This window comes from Pelodiscus sinensis, chromosome 2 (genome assembly GCF_049634645.1).
Source record: "Pelodiscus sinensis isolate JC-2024 chromosome 2, ASM4963464v1, whole genome shotgun sequence".
Taxonomy (NCBI): Eukaryota; Metazoa; Chordata; order Testudines; family Trionychidae; genus Pelodiscus; species Pelodiscus sinensis.
In genome coordinates, this window is record NC_134712.1 from 252478473 (window position 1) to 252495585 (window position 17113).

General features: G+C 50.2%; 1 protein-coding gene across 40 annotated transcripts in view; it reads right to left on the reverse strand.

Moving 5' to 3' along the window:
- The window catches only part of OBSCN (obscurin, cytoskeletal calmodulin and titin-interacting RhoGEF), a 316457-nt gene that overhangs the window by 253981 nt on the left and 45363 nt on the right, over window positions 1-17113 (reverse strand). For 36 of the 40 annotated variants that reach the window (XM_075922936.1, XM_075922935.1, XM_075922934.1 and 33 more), the window contains exons 8-20: window positions 16450-16722; window positions 12059-12334; window positions 10766-11041; window positions 9729-10004; window positions 8805-9080; window positions 7583-7858; window positions 6772-7047; window positions 5987-6262; window positions 5176-5451; window positions 4391-4666; window positions 2792-3067; window positions 1914-2189; window positions 148-423 (exon numbers count right to left, since the gene is read on the reverse strand). In XM_075922936.1, coding sequence (XP_075779051.1) covers window positions 148-423; window positions 1914-2189; window positions 2792-3067; window positions 4391-4666; window positions 5176-5451; window positions 5987-6262; window positions 6772-7047; window positions 7583-7858; window positions 8805-9080; window positions 9729-10004; window positions 10766-11041; window positions 12059-12334; window positions 16450-16722 — 3585 coding nt within the window. The remainder of the gene's footprint in view (window positions 1-147; window positions 424-1913; window positions 2190-2791; window positions 3068-4390; window positions 4667-5175; window positions 5452-5986; window positions 6263-6771; window positions 7048-7582; window positions 7859-8804; window positions 9081-9728; window positions 10005-10765; window positions 11042-12058; window positions 12335-16449; window positions 16723-17113) is intronic. The other 4 variants (XM_075922914.1, XM_075922938.1, XM_075922903.1 and 1 more) reach the window with 3 other exon arrangements.

Consider the following 17113-nt stretch of genomic DNA (forward strand, 5'->3'; position numbering starts at 1 on the left):
ACAAGTGCAGGAGTATGAGCCAGACACAAATGAATTCTATCCCTGGCTCTGCCACTGACTCCCTGCACAACCTTAGGGAAGTCACTTAGCTTCCCCCTGCTTCAGTTTTCCAATATGGAAAATAAGAGATAAATCAGCCTCTCTCACCTGTGACAAGAAGCCTGAAGGTCAGTTTCTGGCCTGCGGCTTCACAGGTGTACTCGCCAGCATCCTTCTTCTCCACCTGCTCTACAATCAGGCGCCGGGATTTGCCCTCCGCCTCCACTTTGAGTTTCTTGCTGGGGGTGATCAATTTCCCATCTTTGTACCACTTCACGTCAGTCTTGGCCTGGGCCACCTCGCAGCTGAGGGTGGCGCTCTCCGTCAGCACGGCCTTCACCTCCTTCTGTACCTTCTCCTGGTTTGTAAACACCTCTGCGGGCTCTGCAAATAGGAGGAGAGGGGGAAAGTCACGAAACAAACCTTTTTTTTTTTTTTTTTTTGAGGCAAGGGGTTTCAGCTTCCCCATTAATGACAGAGGCTGTTTTAAGACAAACCTAGGTCTGACCTAGAGACAAGGTGGGAGAGGGACTATCTTGTCCTGGACCACCTTCTTGTAGCTTATTTAATAGAAACACTGGGCAGAACATTGAGCTTGGATCTTTTAAATGCCAGATTCAACCCTTAGCCAGAACTGCTTGGGGGACGAATTATCCATCCTGGCAAAATATACAAACATAAAACCCATCACAGATCTCTCCTTAACTATTTAAATTCTGCCACAGTGGCAGGAAAGCAACAATCCAAAGAACAATAGGTCTTGGAACCAGGACACTGGATCCAAATCTGACTGAATTTAGTGGAATTTTAGATCAGACTCTAAAATGTCATGTCATTCCAATTCCATCTTCAAACTCCCTTGAATCTGGTGAAAGGCTGCACCTTAACGAGGATCCAGAGACAGGTTTTCCTATTTCATATCATCTCTAGAGTAAAGCAAGAAAAGTAATCGAGCAGTCAGGATCCAATCCCAGCAGGAGGCTGGAATTTAAAACAAGAAGTTTGAAAAAGCCGTGAACTCTCATGCTTCATGTACAAGCCAACTTATAGCAAACTGGGGTCAAGAAGGGATTTTCCCAATGGACAGGCTATTCCATAATTGCACACTTTGGCCTGCTTTGCACATCCCTGTGATGCACTTCATACTGTCCGGTGCAAGAGACCAGATCCTGGACTAGATGGACCGTTGGTCTGATCCAACCTGGCAGTTGCAATAGACTGGGCATCCTAGCTCTGTCAAAAGACCAAAGGAAACCTCAAACCGCATACCTGAACCTGATCCATAGTCCACTAAAGTTCATGGCATTCTTTCCATGGACTTCAATGGCTCTTGGGCCAAAACTCAAGCTTCTGGTTTTGTGATAATCCTGAAATTCAGCCCAGAATCATCCAAAGGTTCACTAAGATTTACCGACCTTTTCAAGAAAGCTACACACAGCTTTGAACAATCAAGGTTCATTTGGTTTTATCTTGGAAATGTTGTGAGAGAGCCTGTTTTTCTGAGGTTATAACATGAACCAAGAGCAGAAAGAGACTCAAATATATCCGTGTACACTCCGGAGAGCTTTTGAGTTACCCAAACTCCAAACCTCATGGAATTTTCATTTTCCTAAGACTCCCTGTCCACAAAGCTATTGGGGCACATGCATGACTTTAAGGCAGAAGAGCAATTCCACTGCAGGCAGTAAGACCACCAATGGGCTTGAAATTAGACACCAGTTGCACACCCAGAAGACCTAGTTGCACACTGCAATAGATGAGTGAGAGAGGACTTCCTTCCCTCCCCCCAATATTTAACATCCCCTCATTCACAAAGAAATGATCCTGGAAGAGTGGACAATAAAACAGCAAATGAAAATAAGTGTCTCTCTCACCGGTGACGATAACCTTGAAGCTCAGTTTCTGGCCTGCGGCCTCACAGGTATATTCTCCAGCATCTTTCTTCTCCACCTGCTCCACGACCAAGCGCCGGGACCTGCCCTCAGACTCCACCTTGAGTTTCTTGCTGGAGGTGACCAGTTTCCCGTCCTTGTACCACTTCACATCAGTCGTGGCCTGGGCCACCTCACAGCTGAGGGTGGCGCTCTCTGTCAGTACGGCCTTCACCTCCCTCTGCACCTTCTCTTTGTTTGCAAACACAACTTCAGGCTCTGGGATGGGGGGAAACCATTTTAAAAAGTTAACTCCCCCAGCTTTGGCCATCATTAACAGAAGACAGGTAAGGAAGATTTTTCTCAATTCATATTTCCTGAGTGCCCCATGTCTTGAGTCATTTGATGCACACTACACCACATGTTAGGAAGAACATTCCTTTTCTGGAGGAAAAAGCCTTCTAGGTCACTATACGCCAGAGCGCAAAGACATGGTCTGTCCTCACTCTGTTGCTGATCTGGCCAAAAGCAGGAGCACCAGAAATGTTTTTGTGAGATTTTAACATGAATAAGTAGAAGAAAGAGACCCAAATAAAACCTAGTACATTCATTCAGAGGAGCTCCCCAAACTCTGAACCTCATGGAATTTACATTTTACTAAGATCCCCTCGTCCACAAAGCTACTGAGGCACTTAAATGACTTTGAGACAGTGGGACCACAGAGAGCTTGAAATTACACACACCCTGTAGACCCAGTTGTGCACCGCGACAGATGAGTGCAAGAGGACTCTTTTGCATAATTAACACCCCATCTCTCACATACAAATGGTGCTGGAAGAGTGGACAATGCAATAGCAAATAAAAATAAGAGTCTCTCTCACCGGTGACGATAATCTTGAAACTCAGCTTCTGGCCTGCAGCCTCACAGGTGTATTCTCCAGCATCCTTCTTCTCCACCTGCTCCACGACCAGGCACCGGGACCTGCCCTCAGACTCCACCTTGAGTTTCTTGCTGGAGGTGACCAATTTCCCGTCCTTGTACCACTTCACGTCAGTCTTGGCTTGGGCCACTTCGCAGGAAAGGGTGGCGGTCTCTGTTAGCATGGCCTTCACCTCCCTCTGCACCTTTGCCTGGTTTGCAAATATCTCTTCGGGCTCTGCCAAGAGGGGAGAAGCAGTTTAGAAACTGAATGTGCTGTTAGAGATACATAAAGTATTCCCCACACAATGCAAAGTTTATTACTGAGCTGTGCCCCACTTCATTGTAACTGTGAAATGGGCCCATTTGTTAAATTCCAGCCCCAGATACAATGGTTTTGCCACCGATCGGGCTGTTCGATGCTCTAGCATCCAGAAGAAATGCAAGGCTCCGGAAGAAATACGGGGCCTTCCACGTGTGACCCCTGCCTGCTTGGAGTGGCACTCTGTCCCCCTCTAGCGATCGATTAGTGACTACAGCCTTGGCTAGGACAGACGTGCCTTTTAGTGCAAGCAGAGGAGGCTCATTCACTTTACTGAAGAGGTCGTAGGTTTGATCCCTGAGCACGACGATGTGGGCAGTGCTAATGTACATTAATGAACACATGTGCATCTCATTTGGGAATACAGCTGCACTTGTCAATGTGCTGAATCGGTCAGACTGACTCTTAACCGCCCCTGTGCTAATGGCACTTCTGAATGAATAGGACGTTATATCTTCCCAACCTGACACTGTCTGTATTGTTGGATGATCTCAAAATCCAAGCACATGAATTCTGAGGTTTTCGTAAAATGCGGGCCTGATTTCTTTCCCACATGTGCCTGCCCAGCAAGAGGAATTCCTCTGAAAGCAGTGGAATTACAATGGTGTAAATCGGTATGAGTGAAAGCAAATTCACACCCCATGGTTAATAACTGGGCCTCCCGCTGTCTGCTGTGCCTTTTCTGACTTCGTGTCCATTCACAAAATACACCAAACTCATTTCAATTCCCCCCAAGAGCCAGCCCCTCTGCTGGTACACACGTACCTCCCCAGACAGAGGTCAAGAGAGCACTGCGGATTTACACTGGCGAGGGACCTGACTGACAATGCAACTGGAGCAAACGAGCTTGTGTGGCATCTGCTTAAGCCACCAGCCACCCCGAATCCCCACATTCCCCCACCTGGGACTGCAGAGTGAGCACCCCCCTGTGAGCGCTGCAGTGGCATTAAGGAGAAGCCAGGCAGGCCCGGCGGGGCGCCATGCGAACGTTCCAGAACCCAACCTCATCTGCAAAATGTTCTGCTGCAGCTGCCACACACCTGCCCGCTACGAAGATTCAGGCCCCGCCCCATTTTACCTGCTTACTTCATATATCTGTGACAGTGCCCAAAATCTCTCCAGAGGCCCCGAGGACAGAGCCAAGGTGCCGGCAGCTCCAGAGATTCATTGAACTCTGGGGGGCTTTAATCACAAAGGGCAGCAGATCAGCCCATGAGTAGAAAGCAGGCAGACTCTCACCTGTGACAGAAAGCTTGAAGGCCAGTTTCTGGCCTGTAGCCTCACAGGTGTATTCTCCAGCATCCTTCTTCTCCACCTGCTCCACGACCAGATGCCGGGACTTGCCCTCTGACTCCACTTTGAATTTCTTGCTGGAGGTGATCAGTTTCCCGTCCTTGTACCACTTCACGTCAGTTGTGGCCTGGGCCACTTCGCAGATGAGGGCGGCGCTCTCTGTCAGCACGGCCTTGACCTCCCTCTGCACCTTCTCCTGGTTCGCAAACACCTCTGCAGGCTCTGCCGGGGGAAAGGAATGACATGGCAAACTCTGCCCCGATCCCCTGCTCTCAAGAGACACTTGCGGAGAAGGCAGGGAGCAGCTGACAGTCCTGCTTCCTGAGGGGTCATTGAGCTGCTCGTCTCCCCTTCTTTGCCTGATATGTCACCCTTAGCCACTGAGTTTGTGTGGCATCTGCTTCAGCCACCAGCCACCCCGAGAATCTCCACGTTCCCCCGCCTGGAACTGCAGTGGCTCACTGCAGAGTGAGCACTGCAGTGGCATTAAGGAGAAGCCAAGCAGGCTCGGGGGGATGCCATGCAGATGTTCTGAATCCCAACCTCGCCTGGAAAATGTTCTGCTGCTGCTGCCACACACTTGCCCACTGCAACGATTCTGGAATCTCTCCAGAGCCTCCTGCACACAGAGCCAAGGTGCCTGCAGCTCCAGAGATTCATTGAACTCTGGGGGGCTTTAACCACAAAGGGCAGCAGATCAGCCCATGAGTAGAAAGCAGGCAGACTCTCACCTGTGACAGAAAGCTTGAAGGCCAGTTTCTGGCCTGCAGTCTCACAGGTGTATTCTCCAGCATCCTTCTTCTCAACCTGCTCCACGACCAGACGCCGGGACCTGCCCTCAGACTCCACTTTGAATTTCTTGCTGGAGGTGATCAGTTTCCCGTCCTTGTACCACTTCACGTCTGTTTTGGCCTGGGCCACCTCGCAGCGGAGGGTGGCGCTCTCTGTCAGCACGGCCTTGACCTCCCTTTGCACCTTCTCCTGGTTCGCAAACACCTCCTCACCCTCTGCCAAGATAATGAATGACAGGGCTTAGACTCCCTCCCGGATGCGGTGTCATCCAGAGAATGGAGAAGGAGAAAGGGGAAGGGAGAAGCTGACAGTTCTGCACCTGAGGCAGCTTTCGCTGCATGTATCCCACCTCTGCCGGACCTCTCCCAACCTCAGAGCAAATCCGCATGTAAACTCAGCTTTGAACTTGCTCCTTGGTAAGAAGCCACCCCCAATAAGAGGGTCTCCCACCTGCGTACTGTCTTTGTTTTACTTTGGTGTCCGTTCAGGAGATGACACCAAACTCATTTCAATTCCCTCACAGGGCCAGCCCCTCCGCTGGTGTACATCTGCATTGCCAGACAGAGGGCAAGGGAGCACCGGGGATTTACCCTAACGAGAGACGTGGGCCCCTCTGTCTTCACTTCAACTCTTCGGAATGAAACAGCAAATAAAATTCTGTCGTTTAATTTAATGCAAAATATTTGCAGGAGAAATACAAAATGGCAGGTCACAACAGTGAATACCAACGAGAGCACTTCTCTCTCTTACCTGTGATGATAACTCTGAAGCTCAATTTCTGGCCTGCAGCCTCACAGGTGTATTCTCCACTGTCCTTCTTCTCCACCTGCTCCACGACCAGATGCCGGGACTTGCCCTCAGACTCCACTTTGAATTTCTTGCTGGAGGTGATCAGTTTCCCGTCCTTGTACCACTTCACGTCTGTTTTGGCCTGGGCCACTTCGCAGATGAGGGCGGCGCTCTCTGTCAGCACGGCCTTGACCTCCCTCTGCACCTTCTCCTGGTTCGCAAACACCTCTGCAGGCTCTGCCGGGGGAAAGGAATGACATGGCAAACTCTGCCCCGATCCCCTGCTCTCAAGAGACACTTGCGGAGAAGGCAGGGAGCAGCTGACAGTCCTGCTTCCTGAGGGGTCATTGAGCTGCTCGTCTCCCCTTCTTTGCCTGATATGTCACCCTTAGCCACTGAGTTTGTGTGGCATCTGCTTCAGCCACCAGCCACCCCGAGAATCTCCACGTTCCCCCGCCTGGAACTGCAGTGGCTCACTGCAGAGTGAGCACTGCAGTGGCATTAAGGAGAAGCCAGGGAGGCTCGGGGGGATGCCATGCAGATGTTCCGAATCCCAACCTCGCCTGGAAAATGTTCTGCTGCTGCTGCCACACACTCGCCTGCTGCAACGATTCTGGAATCTCTCCAGAGCCTCCTGGACACAGAGCCAAGGTGCCTGCAGCTCCAGAGATTCATTGAACTCTGGGGGGCTTTAATCACAAAGGGCAGCAGATCAGCCCATGAGTAGAAAGCAGGCAGACTCTCACCTGTGATAGAAAGCTTGAAGGCCAGTTTCTGGCCTGTAGCCTCACAGGTGTATTCTCCAGCATCCTTCTTCTCAACCTGCTCCACGACCAGACGCCGGGACCTGCCCTCAGACTCCACTTTGAATTTCTTGCTGGAGGTGATCAGTTTCCCGTCCTTGTACCACTTCACGTCTGTTTTGGCCTGGGCCACCTCGCAGCGGAGGGTGGCGCTCTCTGTCAGCACGGCCTTGACCTCCCTTTGCACCTTCTCCTGGTTCGCAAACACCTCCTCACCCTCTGCCAAGATAATGAATGACAGGGCTTAAACTCCCTCCCGGATGCGGTGTCATCCAGAGAACGGAGAAGGAGAAAGGGGAAGGGAGAAGCTGACAGTTCTGCACCTGAGGCAGCTTTCGCTGCATGTATCCCACCTCTGCCGGACCTCTCCCAACCTCAGAGCAAATCCGCATGTAAACTCAGCTTTGAACTTGCTCCTTGGTAAGAAGCCACCCCCAATAAGAGGGTCTCCCACCTGCGTACTGTCTTTGTTTTACTTTGGTGTCCGTTCAGGAGATGACACCAAACTCATTTCAATTCCCTCACAGGGCCAGCCCCTCCGCTGGTGTACATCTGCATTGCCAGACAGAGGGCAAGGGAGCACCGGGGATTTACCCTAACGAGAGACGTGGGCCCCTCTGTCTTCACTTCAACTCTTCGGAATGAAACAGCAAATAAAATTCTGTCGTTTAATTTAATGCAAAATATTTGCAGGAGAAATACAAAATGGCAGGTCACAACAGTGAATGCCAACGAGAGCACTTCTCTCTCTTACCTGTGATGATAACTCTGAAGCTCAATTTCTGGCCTGCAGCCTCACAGGTGTATTCTCCAGCGTCCTTCTTCTCCACCTGCTCCACGACCAGACGCCGGGACTTGCCCTCTGACTGCACTTTGAATTTCTTGCTGGAGGTGATCAGTTTCCCGTCCTTGTACCACTTCACGTCTGTTTTGGCCTGGGCCACCTCACAGCGGAGGGTGGCGCTCTCTGTCAGCACGGCCTGGACCTCCCTCTGCACCTTCTCCTGGTTCGCAAACACCTCTGCAGGCTCTGCCGGGGGAAAGGAATGACATGGCACACTCTGCCCCAATCCCCTGTTCTCAAGAGACTCTTGCAGAGAAGGCAGGGAGCAGCTTTACAGTCCTGCTTCCTGAGGGGTCTGTGACGTAGTGGGGGTACTTGCTGGGCTGTGGAGACCCCTGCTGTCTGGAGCAAGACCCAGCAGGGAAAACCTCGCTAGGCAGAGGTAAGGCCAAACTTGTTGAGCCAGTGGCCAGACACCCCCCATGGAGAGGAACAAAGGAAGGTGGAATGCTGCCCTGACTGGGGGGCAGGGCTGGAAGGGAATTTAGTTAGTTACTGTGGGAGAGCATGGAGGAGACAGCCTAGGAGAAGGGGCTGGAGTTTAGGGGCCCAGTCTCCCCCATCTCAAGGGGGCCTGAGGCATCCTAGCCCAGCTCTGTGACCAGACTACATCTGTGCTGTGCTGTATCCTGGAGAGGCAATAAACTTCCTCTATTCCACCGGCTGGTGCAGTCTGTTTGTGCCATTTCGGGGTGCAGGAGACGGGGGACCCCAACGCGCCGTCACACGGTCATTGAGCTGCTCGTCTCCCCCGCTTTGCCTGATATGTCACCCTTATCCACTGAGTTTGTGTGGCATCTGCTTCAGCCACCAGCCACCCCGAGAATCTCCATGTTCCCCCGCCTTGAACTGCAGTGGCTCACTGCAGAGTGAGCACTGCAGTGGCATTAAGGAGAAGCCAAGCAGGCTCGGGGGGATGCCATGCAGATGTTCCGAATCCCAACCTTGCCTGGAAAATGTTCTGCTGCTGCTGCCACACACTCGCCCGCTGCAACGATTCTGGAATCTCTCCAGAGCCTCCTGGACACAGAGCCAAGGTGCCTGCAGCTCCAGAGATTCATTGAACTCTGGTGGGCTTTAATCACAAAGGGCAGCAGATCAGCCCATGAGTAGAAAGCAGGCAGACTCTCACCTGTGATAGAAAGCTTGAAGGCCAGTTTCTGGCCTGCAGCCTCACAGGTGTATTCTCCGGCGTCCTTCTTCTCCACCTGCTCCACGACCAGACGCCGGGACCTGCCCTCAGACTCCACTTTGAATTTCTTGCTGGAGGTGATCAGTTTCCCGTCCTTGTACCACTTCACGTCTGTTTTGGCCTGGGCCACTTCACAGCTGAGGGCAGCGCTCTCTGTCAGCACGGCCTTGACCTCTCTTTGCACCTTCTCCTGGTTCGCAAACACCTCCTCACCCTCTGCCAAGATAATGAATGACAGGGCTTAAACTCCCTCACAGATGTGGTGTCATCCAGAGAACGGAGAAGGAGAAAGGGGAAGGGAGAAGCTGACAGTTCTGCACCTGAGGCAGCTTTCATTGCATGTGTCTCACCTCTGCCGGACCTCTCCCAACCTCAGAGCAAATCCACATGTAACCTTAGTTATGGACCTGTAATAACCCCCTTCCCAAACCCCCACACGCAACCTCTCCTCATTCCTCTGGAGCAATCTCAGCTTCACATCTGAATTTATCACTTCAAGTCTCCCTGTAGCTTATCTGAGCTGAGATGTTGCTTGGAAAACTTTCCTCCCTCTCTGAGACCTGGCCTGGCCAGCATTTCTCAACTTTCCGTAGAGCTGTTATGTTTTTAACGTAAATGAAGGCACCGCAGAGAAGCCAGAATGTCTGAGCTGGATGCTCTGCAGATATTCTGTAGCCCAACCTAGTTTAGAAAATGTTCTGCTTCGGCTGTGACGTGCCTGCCCACTAAGAGCAGTCAGGTTCCTCCCCACGTCCGCTCCATTTTACCTATTTACTCTGCACATTTTTATCCACAATGTTGCAAAACCTGTAATTTTTTGAAAAGCCGTCTGCCCTCAGAGTGAAAGGCAGGATTTTCTCTCACCTGTGATGACTACCTTGAAGGCCAGTTTCTGGCCTGCAGCCTCACAGCTGTATTCTCCTGCATCCTTCTTCTCCACCTGCTCCACGGCCAGACGCCGGGACTTGCCCTCAGATGCCACTTTGAATTTCTTGCTGGAGGTGATCAGTTTCCCTTCCTTGTACCACTTCACTGCTGTCTCGGCCTGGGCCACCTCACAACTTAGTGTGGCGTTCTCCATGGGGGCCACCTTGACTTCCCGCTGCACCTTCTCCAGGTTTGCAAACACCTCCTCTCCCTCTGCAGGGGAGGGGAATGATAAGGGATGAAATGCGACCAAGGAACCCCAGAAAGAAAGGCAAGGAAAAGCTACTGTTGCTGAGGCAGAATTCATTTTGTGTCTCTCCCGCTTTACCTGACCCCAAAAAACGCAACAACAGGGACAATTTTGACCTTTATTGTGGAGCTTGTATGGCTTTTCCTTCACAATAAACAGACCCAAATCCCCCCATGCAAGATGTCAGGGCTGCTGGGAAGAGTAATCCCAAATCCAGACCTGAATGTATCAGTGCAGATTTATTTCACCAACATCTCACTACAAAACTTTCCTTCTTTGAAACCTGAAAGAGCCAACATTTCCATCCCTTTCAAGCAGCCCATTCACTCTAAAAAGTCATTGATTGTGTATCACTCATAAGGGAATAGCAGGACTTGATTTGCCTGTGCTCTGTGGATTTAAGAATGGCAGATCTGTGAATGTATTCTCAGGTGATAGTGGTTCTGACTGCAGCAACAGATCTGTGTGTACTCTGAAAGGACTCTGCAATGAGGTTTCTGTGAACTGGGTTTGAAACTCCAATTTTAAAACTGTCTCTGGGCCTGGCTCACAGGCCTGACTATTTGAATAGCCAATTATTCTAAATTTAACATCCCTATCACAGAACACTAGTATTGGAAGGGGCCTCGAAAGATCATCAAGTCCAGAACTCTGACCGCACAGCAGGACCAAGTACCGTCTAGATCATTCCTGATAGATGTCTTTATCACAGTATCTCTCTCACCTGTGACGACAAGTTTGAAGCTCAGTTTCTGGCCTGCAGCCTCACAGGTGTATTCTCCAGCATCCTTTTTCTCTACCTGCTCCACCACCAGATGCCGGGACCTGCCCTCAGACTCCACCTTGAAGTTCTTGCTAGAGGTGATCAGTTTCCCGTCCTTGTACCATTTGACGTCAGTCTTGGCCTGAGCCACCTCGCAGCTGAGGATGGCGTTCTCTGTCAGCATGGCCTTCACCTCCCTCTGCACCTTCTCCTGGTTTGTGAACACCTCTTCTGTCTCTGCAAGATGGAAATGCAGTCATGTGTCCTTATCACATTCAGTCTCTTATCACAGGCCTTACATAATGCTCCCCATATCACTCCAATGCAATGTTTCTACTTGCCGAAGGATCAACGCTCTAGTGTTCGATCCTCCAGGCTTTGATTTAGCAGGTCTAGTAAAGACCTGCTAAATCAAACATTGAGCCCCCCTGCTTTGATCCCAGGATGCCTTGCTTTTGCAAGGAGTAAGGGAAGTCGACGAACCCATCAACCTCCCACTGTGGTGCCACCCTAGAAAATTGGTGTAAAGTCCGTCGACTCCAGCTATGAAATTCATGTAGCTAGAGTTGTGTATCTTGCATCGTTTTTTTCCGCCAGTGCAGACCTGGCCTTAGTTAGCACTTCTGGAAAGTTAAAAGCTGTATCCTCTCAACAGCCCTCCAAAATACAGACATTAGCAGGTTTGCTATGGCGCTGGGCCCTACAATCAGAAGGGACCCACAGTCCTTCCCCCTACACATATAGGGCAAGCCAGGTGGGTGCCAGATGCTGGCATTCAGGCTGGGTGGGAGGTTGTACACGGCAGCCACCCACACCCCGGCACTCTGGGCTCAGCAAAGCAACAGGAGGAAGACATGGCTCAGAATGAACACGCATGAGATGACTCCTCACTAGAGTAGAACCTCAGAATTATGAAGAGACGGTTCTTCGCCCCGTGTAGTATCTGAGCTTTTTTGAGATGTGTCCTCCTTCACTTCAGGTTTAGGTGCATCCCGGCAATGTTGATGGGAGATTTTTGGAAGCAGTGCCTGCTCTGGGCACACATGCCCAGTAGCTATCTGACGATACCATTGACACTTCACCTAGCACTCCCATGGCTCCACTCCCTCCCTATGGGGATGGTGGGGAAACTTGAAACAAGGGATGTTGTTTCTTGATTTGACCGTCCCTTTTAGTGTAGGCCTGGTCTTGGATGCAAGATGCTACCCAGGATAAAGTATTCGAAGGCCCTTGAGAGTTTATGCAGCTGCTCACCTTTGACTTGGACTTGGAATGTTACTTTGTCATCCTTTGTTTCACAGGTGTAGCTCCCTTGGTCATGTCGTGTCACGTTCTTGATGATAAGCTTTCGGTCTGTTCCCTGAGCGATGACTACCGTCCTCTGGTCCTGCTTAACCTCAGTTTGATCCTTCTTCCACACCACCGCCCCGCTTGCCACCGACACCGCACACGCCAGCGCTAGACTCTCCGAAGGGCCGATGGAAATTTCTGGCGTTGCTTTCGGCTTGTTGACAAACTTAACAACTTCATCTAAAAAGAAAGAAAAGCAGTGTGTGCCCCCATTAACCTAGAGCAAGGCTACTCAACATGCGGCTCATGGGCCACATGTGGCTTGTGGCCCATTTGTTTGTGGTCCATGGGTGGGAGCCAAAACATAAAAGCAGTCAATATAATGGTCTTCTGTTCATATGTGTTTTAGCAGTTCAATTCCTGGACCATCATTGCTCATTACAAGTGCTATCATATGGGTGGAAATCAGGTAAATAGTGCATTTTATTAATATCAGCAGAACTGACTTAAATGGGGCCTGTGGGTGGTGTAGTCTTGCCTTAATGTTTGTATTCGCGCCTGTCAGTGTGAAAGACGCTATTTGCATATATTTGCATGTATATGCAACCACAATTAAGTTGCAGCCCTCAGCATGTGCTGTATCATTGTGGTCTCCGGGGCTTCCAAAGTTGAGTAGCCCTGACCTAGAACAACATAACCATGATCCAGTTACATGCTGGCATTTCAGTGTGAGATCTTGTCTTCACTTACCCAGAGATCAGCACTCCGGGGATCCATCTCTTGGGGTTCAGTTTAGTGGGTCTAGTATAAATCAACCGCTGATAATGCCCCCATCAACTCTGGTACTCCACCAGGCAGAGAGGAGTAAGGGAAGTCAATGGGAGAGTTTCTCCCATCTACCTAACAGAGCAGGGACACTGCAAAAATTTGACCTAAGATAGGTCGACTCCAGCTATGCTAGTCTCCTAGCTGGAGTTGTGTATCTTAGGCTGACTTTCTCTGGTAGCGCAGACCTGGTCTTAGTGACCTTCAGAGCTCCATCTATGGAAGCATGTATTTGTGTAACATGCTTGAGTTTCATTCCCCTCTAGTAACAGGTTCATGGACAATAACAGCAAACGGTAGCTACCCACTAGTGGAATTTCTCCTGCAGTTCATCTGGTTGAAGTCTGTGCTAAAGGTCCAAATTCAAGCCCTTCTGATGACCCTCCAAGGAGTTACTAAAAATGGATCTCCCAGCTTCATGTTTCAGCCTCATGCAGGAAGGATGCGTATGGTTACCGAGTGTAACGACAACATGGTTGTCACTAAGGGATTTGCATATGAGTGTAGCTGAGGAAAAACATCCATAGGAATGTCATATGTAAGACACAGGAAGTCATTGAAAGAGTCCTTCTACTTGGCACAGCCTCAGCTGGAGTCCTCTCTCCAGTTCTGGGCACTGGACTTTAGGAAAGACATGAATTAGCAAGAGAGGGAGAGGTCAGAAAAGCAAAACAGAATTGACAAAAGCTATAGAACACCTGACCTATAAGGAGAGATTTAAAGAAGGGATATTGAGCAGGGGTAAATTCCGGCCTGTGGTCCCTAACAGGCTCCCACCTCCATGTTTACCTGCACCTCAGCAAGTATCAAAGGATTGCAGCTCTGGTTGGCCACAAATCACCATTCACAGCCAACACGAGCAGCGTCCCAGTCCGCGGCCCTTCCTGCCGCTTGCATTGGCCGCAAACAGCTATTCATGGCCAGCCAGAGCTGCGATCCTCCTATACCTGCTGAGGTGCAGGTAAACATAGTGGTGGTGGCCTACCAGGGAGTAACCTTGTGGGCTGCAGGTTTTTTTATTGCCCACTCCTGATATGGAGGCCACAGAGATGATAAGAGCCTACCGCTGCATGCACTTCATAGCGTTTTCATTGATCTCAAATCATAGCGGCTCAGAGGTTGGCACTGAAGATTCATACTCTGCTACTGATCCAGGCTGAGGGTTACTACAATGACAGCTGTGGGTTTTGGTGGGGGGGGGTTCCCCTAGAATGTGTTTACAAAGATTAAAGTGAAGATGGCATAAGCTGTATGAAGATACGCAGCTGTATGAAGATACGCATCTCATAAATTAATCTGGGAAATCCACATGTCTGACACACTCTACCACTCATGCTAACAGGCAACACAATGAGGGCAACATGTATTTCAGACCATGCACTCGATCAAAGCCAGCCTGCTGAAGAGTAAGTTGATTTGCCATCAGCGATAAGTAACCTTAGTTTAACACTGTGTATTAGTCTACAGCACCTGTTGCATTTGATCGCCAAGAATCCCAAGGACAACTAGTACGATACAGCCATGCCAACCACTTTTTTGGCACCAAGGAACAAACATTTCTGTTAAAACGTATCCACCTGTAGGAGGAATCTATCTCGCAAGAATTATTTGACTATAGAATAATAGTCTCATCAGAGTCCTGGCATTATAGATTTACGGGGAACATTCACTCCCACTAAGGTAGCTTATTGCCCAGTCTTTATTCCAGCCCCTCCCCTACGGTGCTTCTGATTAGCACTCTGGACATTTTTTTTACTACGAAACATGAAACCAAATGAAACGTGGCTGGTCCAGGGTTTTCTCAGCAGCGAGAAATTGAGACCTTGTTTGCCAAGAAGTTCACTTGGGTTCACAAACCTTTTGGCAAATAGGAGTCTGGTTCGCTTGAGTCTGGGTGGGCGAGATTCTGTGGCCTGCACTGTGCAGGGGGTCAGACTAGATGATCATAATGGTCCCTTCTGACCTTAAAGTCTATGAGTCTATGAGTCTATGAGACTATGATTTCCAATAGAAACAACGTGAAATTCAGTCGTTTTGACTCAGGATCAAATGAAACTCGGTAGCTCCATGTTTTGAGATTCTGGAACCTTTTGAAGATGAAGCTCAAAGCAAAAGCCAGAGAACCAAATCCAGACTCCCCCACCAATCCATGTGAGTGGAGTCATCTGGATTTCACAGAGCATTTTTATATCTTCCCCACAGCCTCAACACCATTAATTCTGAACCTAAGAGTAGCCATACTGGGTCAGACCAAAGGTGACCTGTCTTTCCACAGTGGCCAATGCCGGATGCCCCAGAGGGAATGAACAAAACAGGGAACCACCAAGTGATCCCTCCTTTGTCCAGCTCTGGATTGAATCACATCAGTTCTAGGACTCCTCCCTACTTGGCTTCAGGGCATGCACTTTACTGTGGAGACAGATCCAGGGATCTCAGCGACTGACTCACATTCAGAGATCACAGACGTTCTGCTGGAAGCCCAGGACTGTTCACCTCAAGAGTTTACTAGGCCGAGGACTTTCTTGGAAGGCACCCCAGACTTTCAAACCCCCTCTCATGCCGGAGGGGTCGAAGGGAGTGTAAATTGTGAGGTAAGAGCCAGATCCAACCTGGGGAGAGTTTGGGGCTGTGGTTTTGGCTTTTGGCTTGTGGTTTGGTCTCTAGTCATTCTGGCTGTGTCCAGACTCAGGGGGTTTTTCGGAAAAAGTAGCCTTTTTCCGAAAAAACTTCACCTGCGTCTAGACTGCAGCCGCGTTCTTTCGAAATTAAATCGAAAGAACGTGGCTTTTCTTTCGACAGCGGTAAACCTCATTTCACGAGGAAGAACGCCTTCTTTCGAAAGTGCTCTTTCAAAAGAAGGCGTTCTTGAATGTAAATAGGGCTTCTTCGAAAGAGAGCATCCAGACTCACTGGGTGCTTTCTTTCGAAAAAGCGGCTTGCTTTTTCGAAAGTTCCACGTGCAGTCTAGACGCTCTCTTTCGAAAGAGGCTCTTTTGAAAGTATCTTTCGAAAGAGCCTCTTTCGAAAGAAGCCTGCAGTCTAGACATAGCCTCTGTGAGTGACCTGAATAGCACTATTATTGTCGCTTACGTGGGTTGCCGATGTGACTAGAGATCGGGACCTCGCTGTGCGAGGCGCTGTATATGCATCAGCATGGCAGCCGCTGTCCCACAGAGCATTCAAGCAAAATGAAAAAGTCCTGTGCGGTGAGGCAGGACTTCAGTGCCTAACATAACACCGATGGGAGTGTGGGCAAAGGGGCCAACTACCCCTGTTCAAAAGGCCCCGGGGTTCCCAGTCACCACTGCTGGTAGCCAGCACCCTGGGCTATTAAACTGCCACCGGAGCCCTGCGTGGTGCACTCCAGGCGGTGCTGAGGGCTGCAGGGAGAGGCATGGTATTCTCTGGGCAGTGGTGAGGGTTGAGGGGAGGGGCAAAGCGCACTCCAGACCCCCCCCTTTGCCCAGGGGCCTGGCAAGTCTGTCGGCCCCCCTGCTTAAGCCCTGCTCACACTTGCCTCAAGAACTCACCTGAGACCTTTAAACTGAACACTAGCGTGTCCTCTCCAGCTTTGCACGTGTACGTTCCCTCATCCTCTTTCGTTACAGCTGAGGCGACAAGCTTGTGCAGCTTCCCGTTATCCTCCAGGGTGAATTTCTTTGTGCGCCTGATTTCTTTGCCCTCTTTGTACCACTGCACCGTGGTGTCGGCTTCCGAGGTCTCCGAAACAAACTCAGCCTGTTTTCCAGCCACGGCAGTGATAACCCCAGCAGCGCGCTCTTTGTTGGTGAAGTGCACGGGTGCTGAAACAAAACGGCCAATGGCGCCAGTCAGGAACTGTGTCCACGCTGTCAGGTCATATAGCCAGGCAGCCAGCTACGTAGACTTTAATTAGGACTCACAAAATCATAGAAAAGTAACACTGGGAGGGAGGTCGAGGGCAAGCAGTTCTGCTAAGTCAAGTGGTCCGCTCACAGGAAAGAAAACAATTTCCATGAGTAAAGGCTGCCTTAGAATGTACTCTGCATTTGGGTCTGTGACTAAGAATTTCATATTTTAACAGTGGGCGGTTTTCAGTTATCGTCCAAGATGCCGACTTAATGAGGCAGGTAGGGGGGGCCCACAGCTTCCGTGGCCCCCTAAGCAAGGTGTGTGTGTGGGGGGAGGGCAGTTCCACTTGTCAGAAGGGGCAGG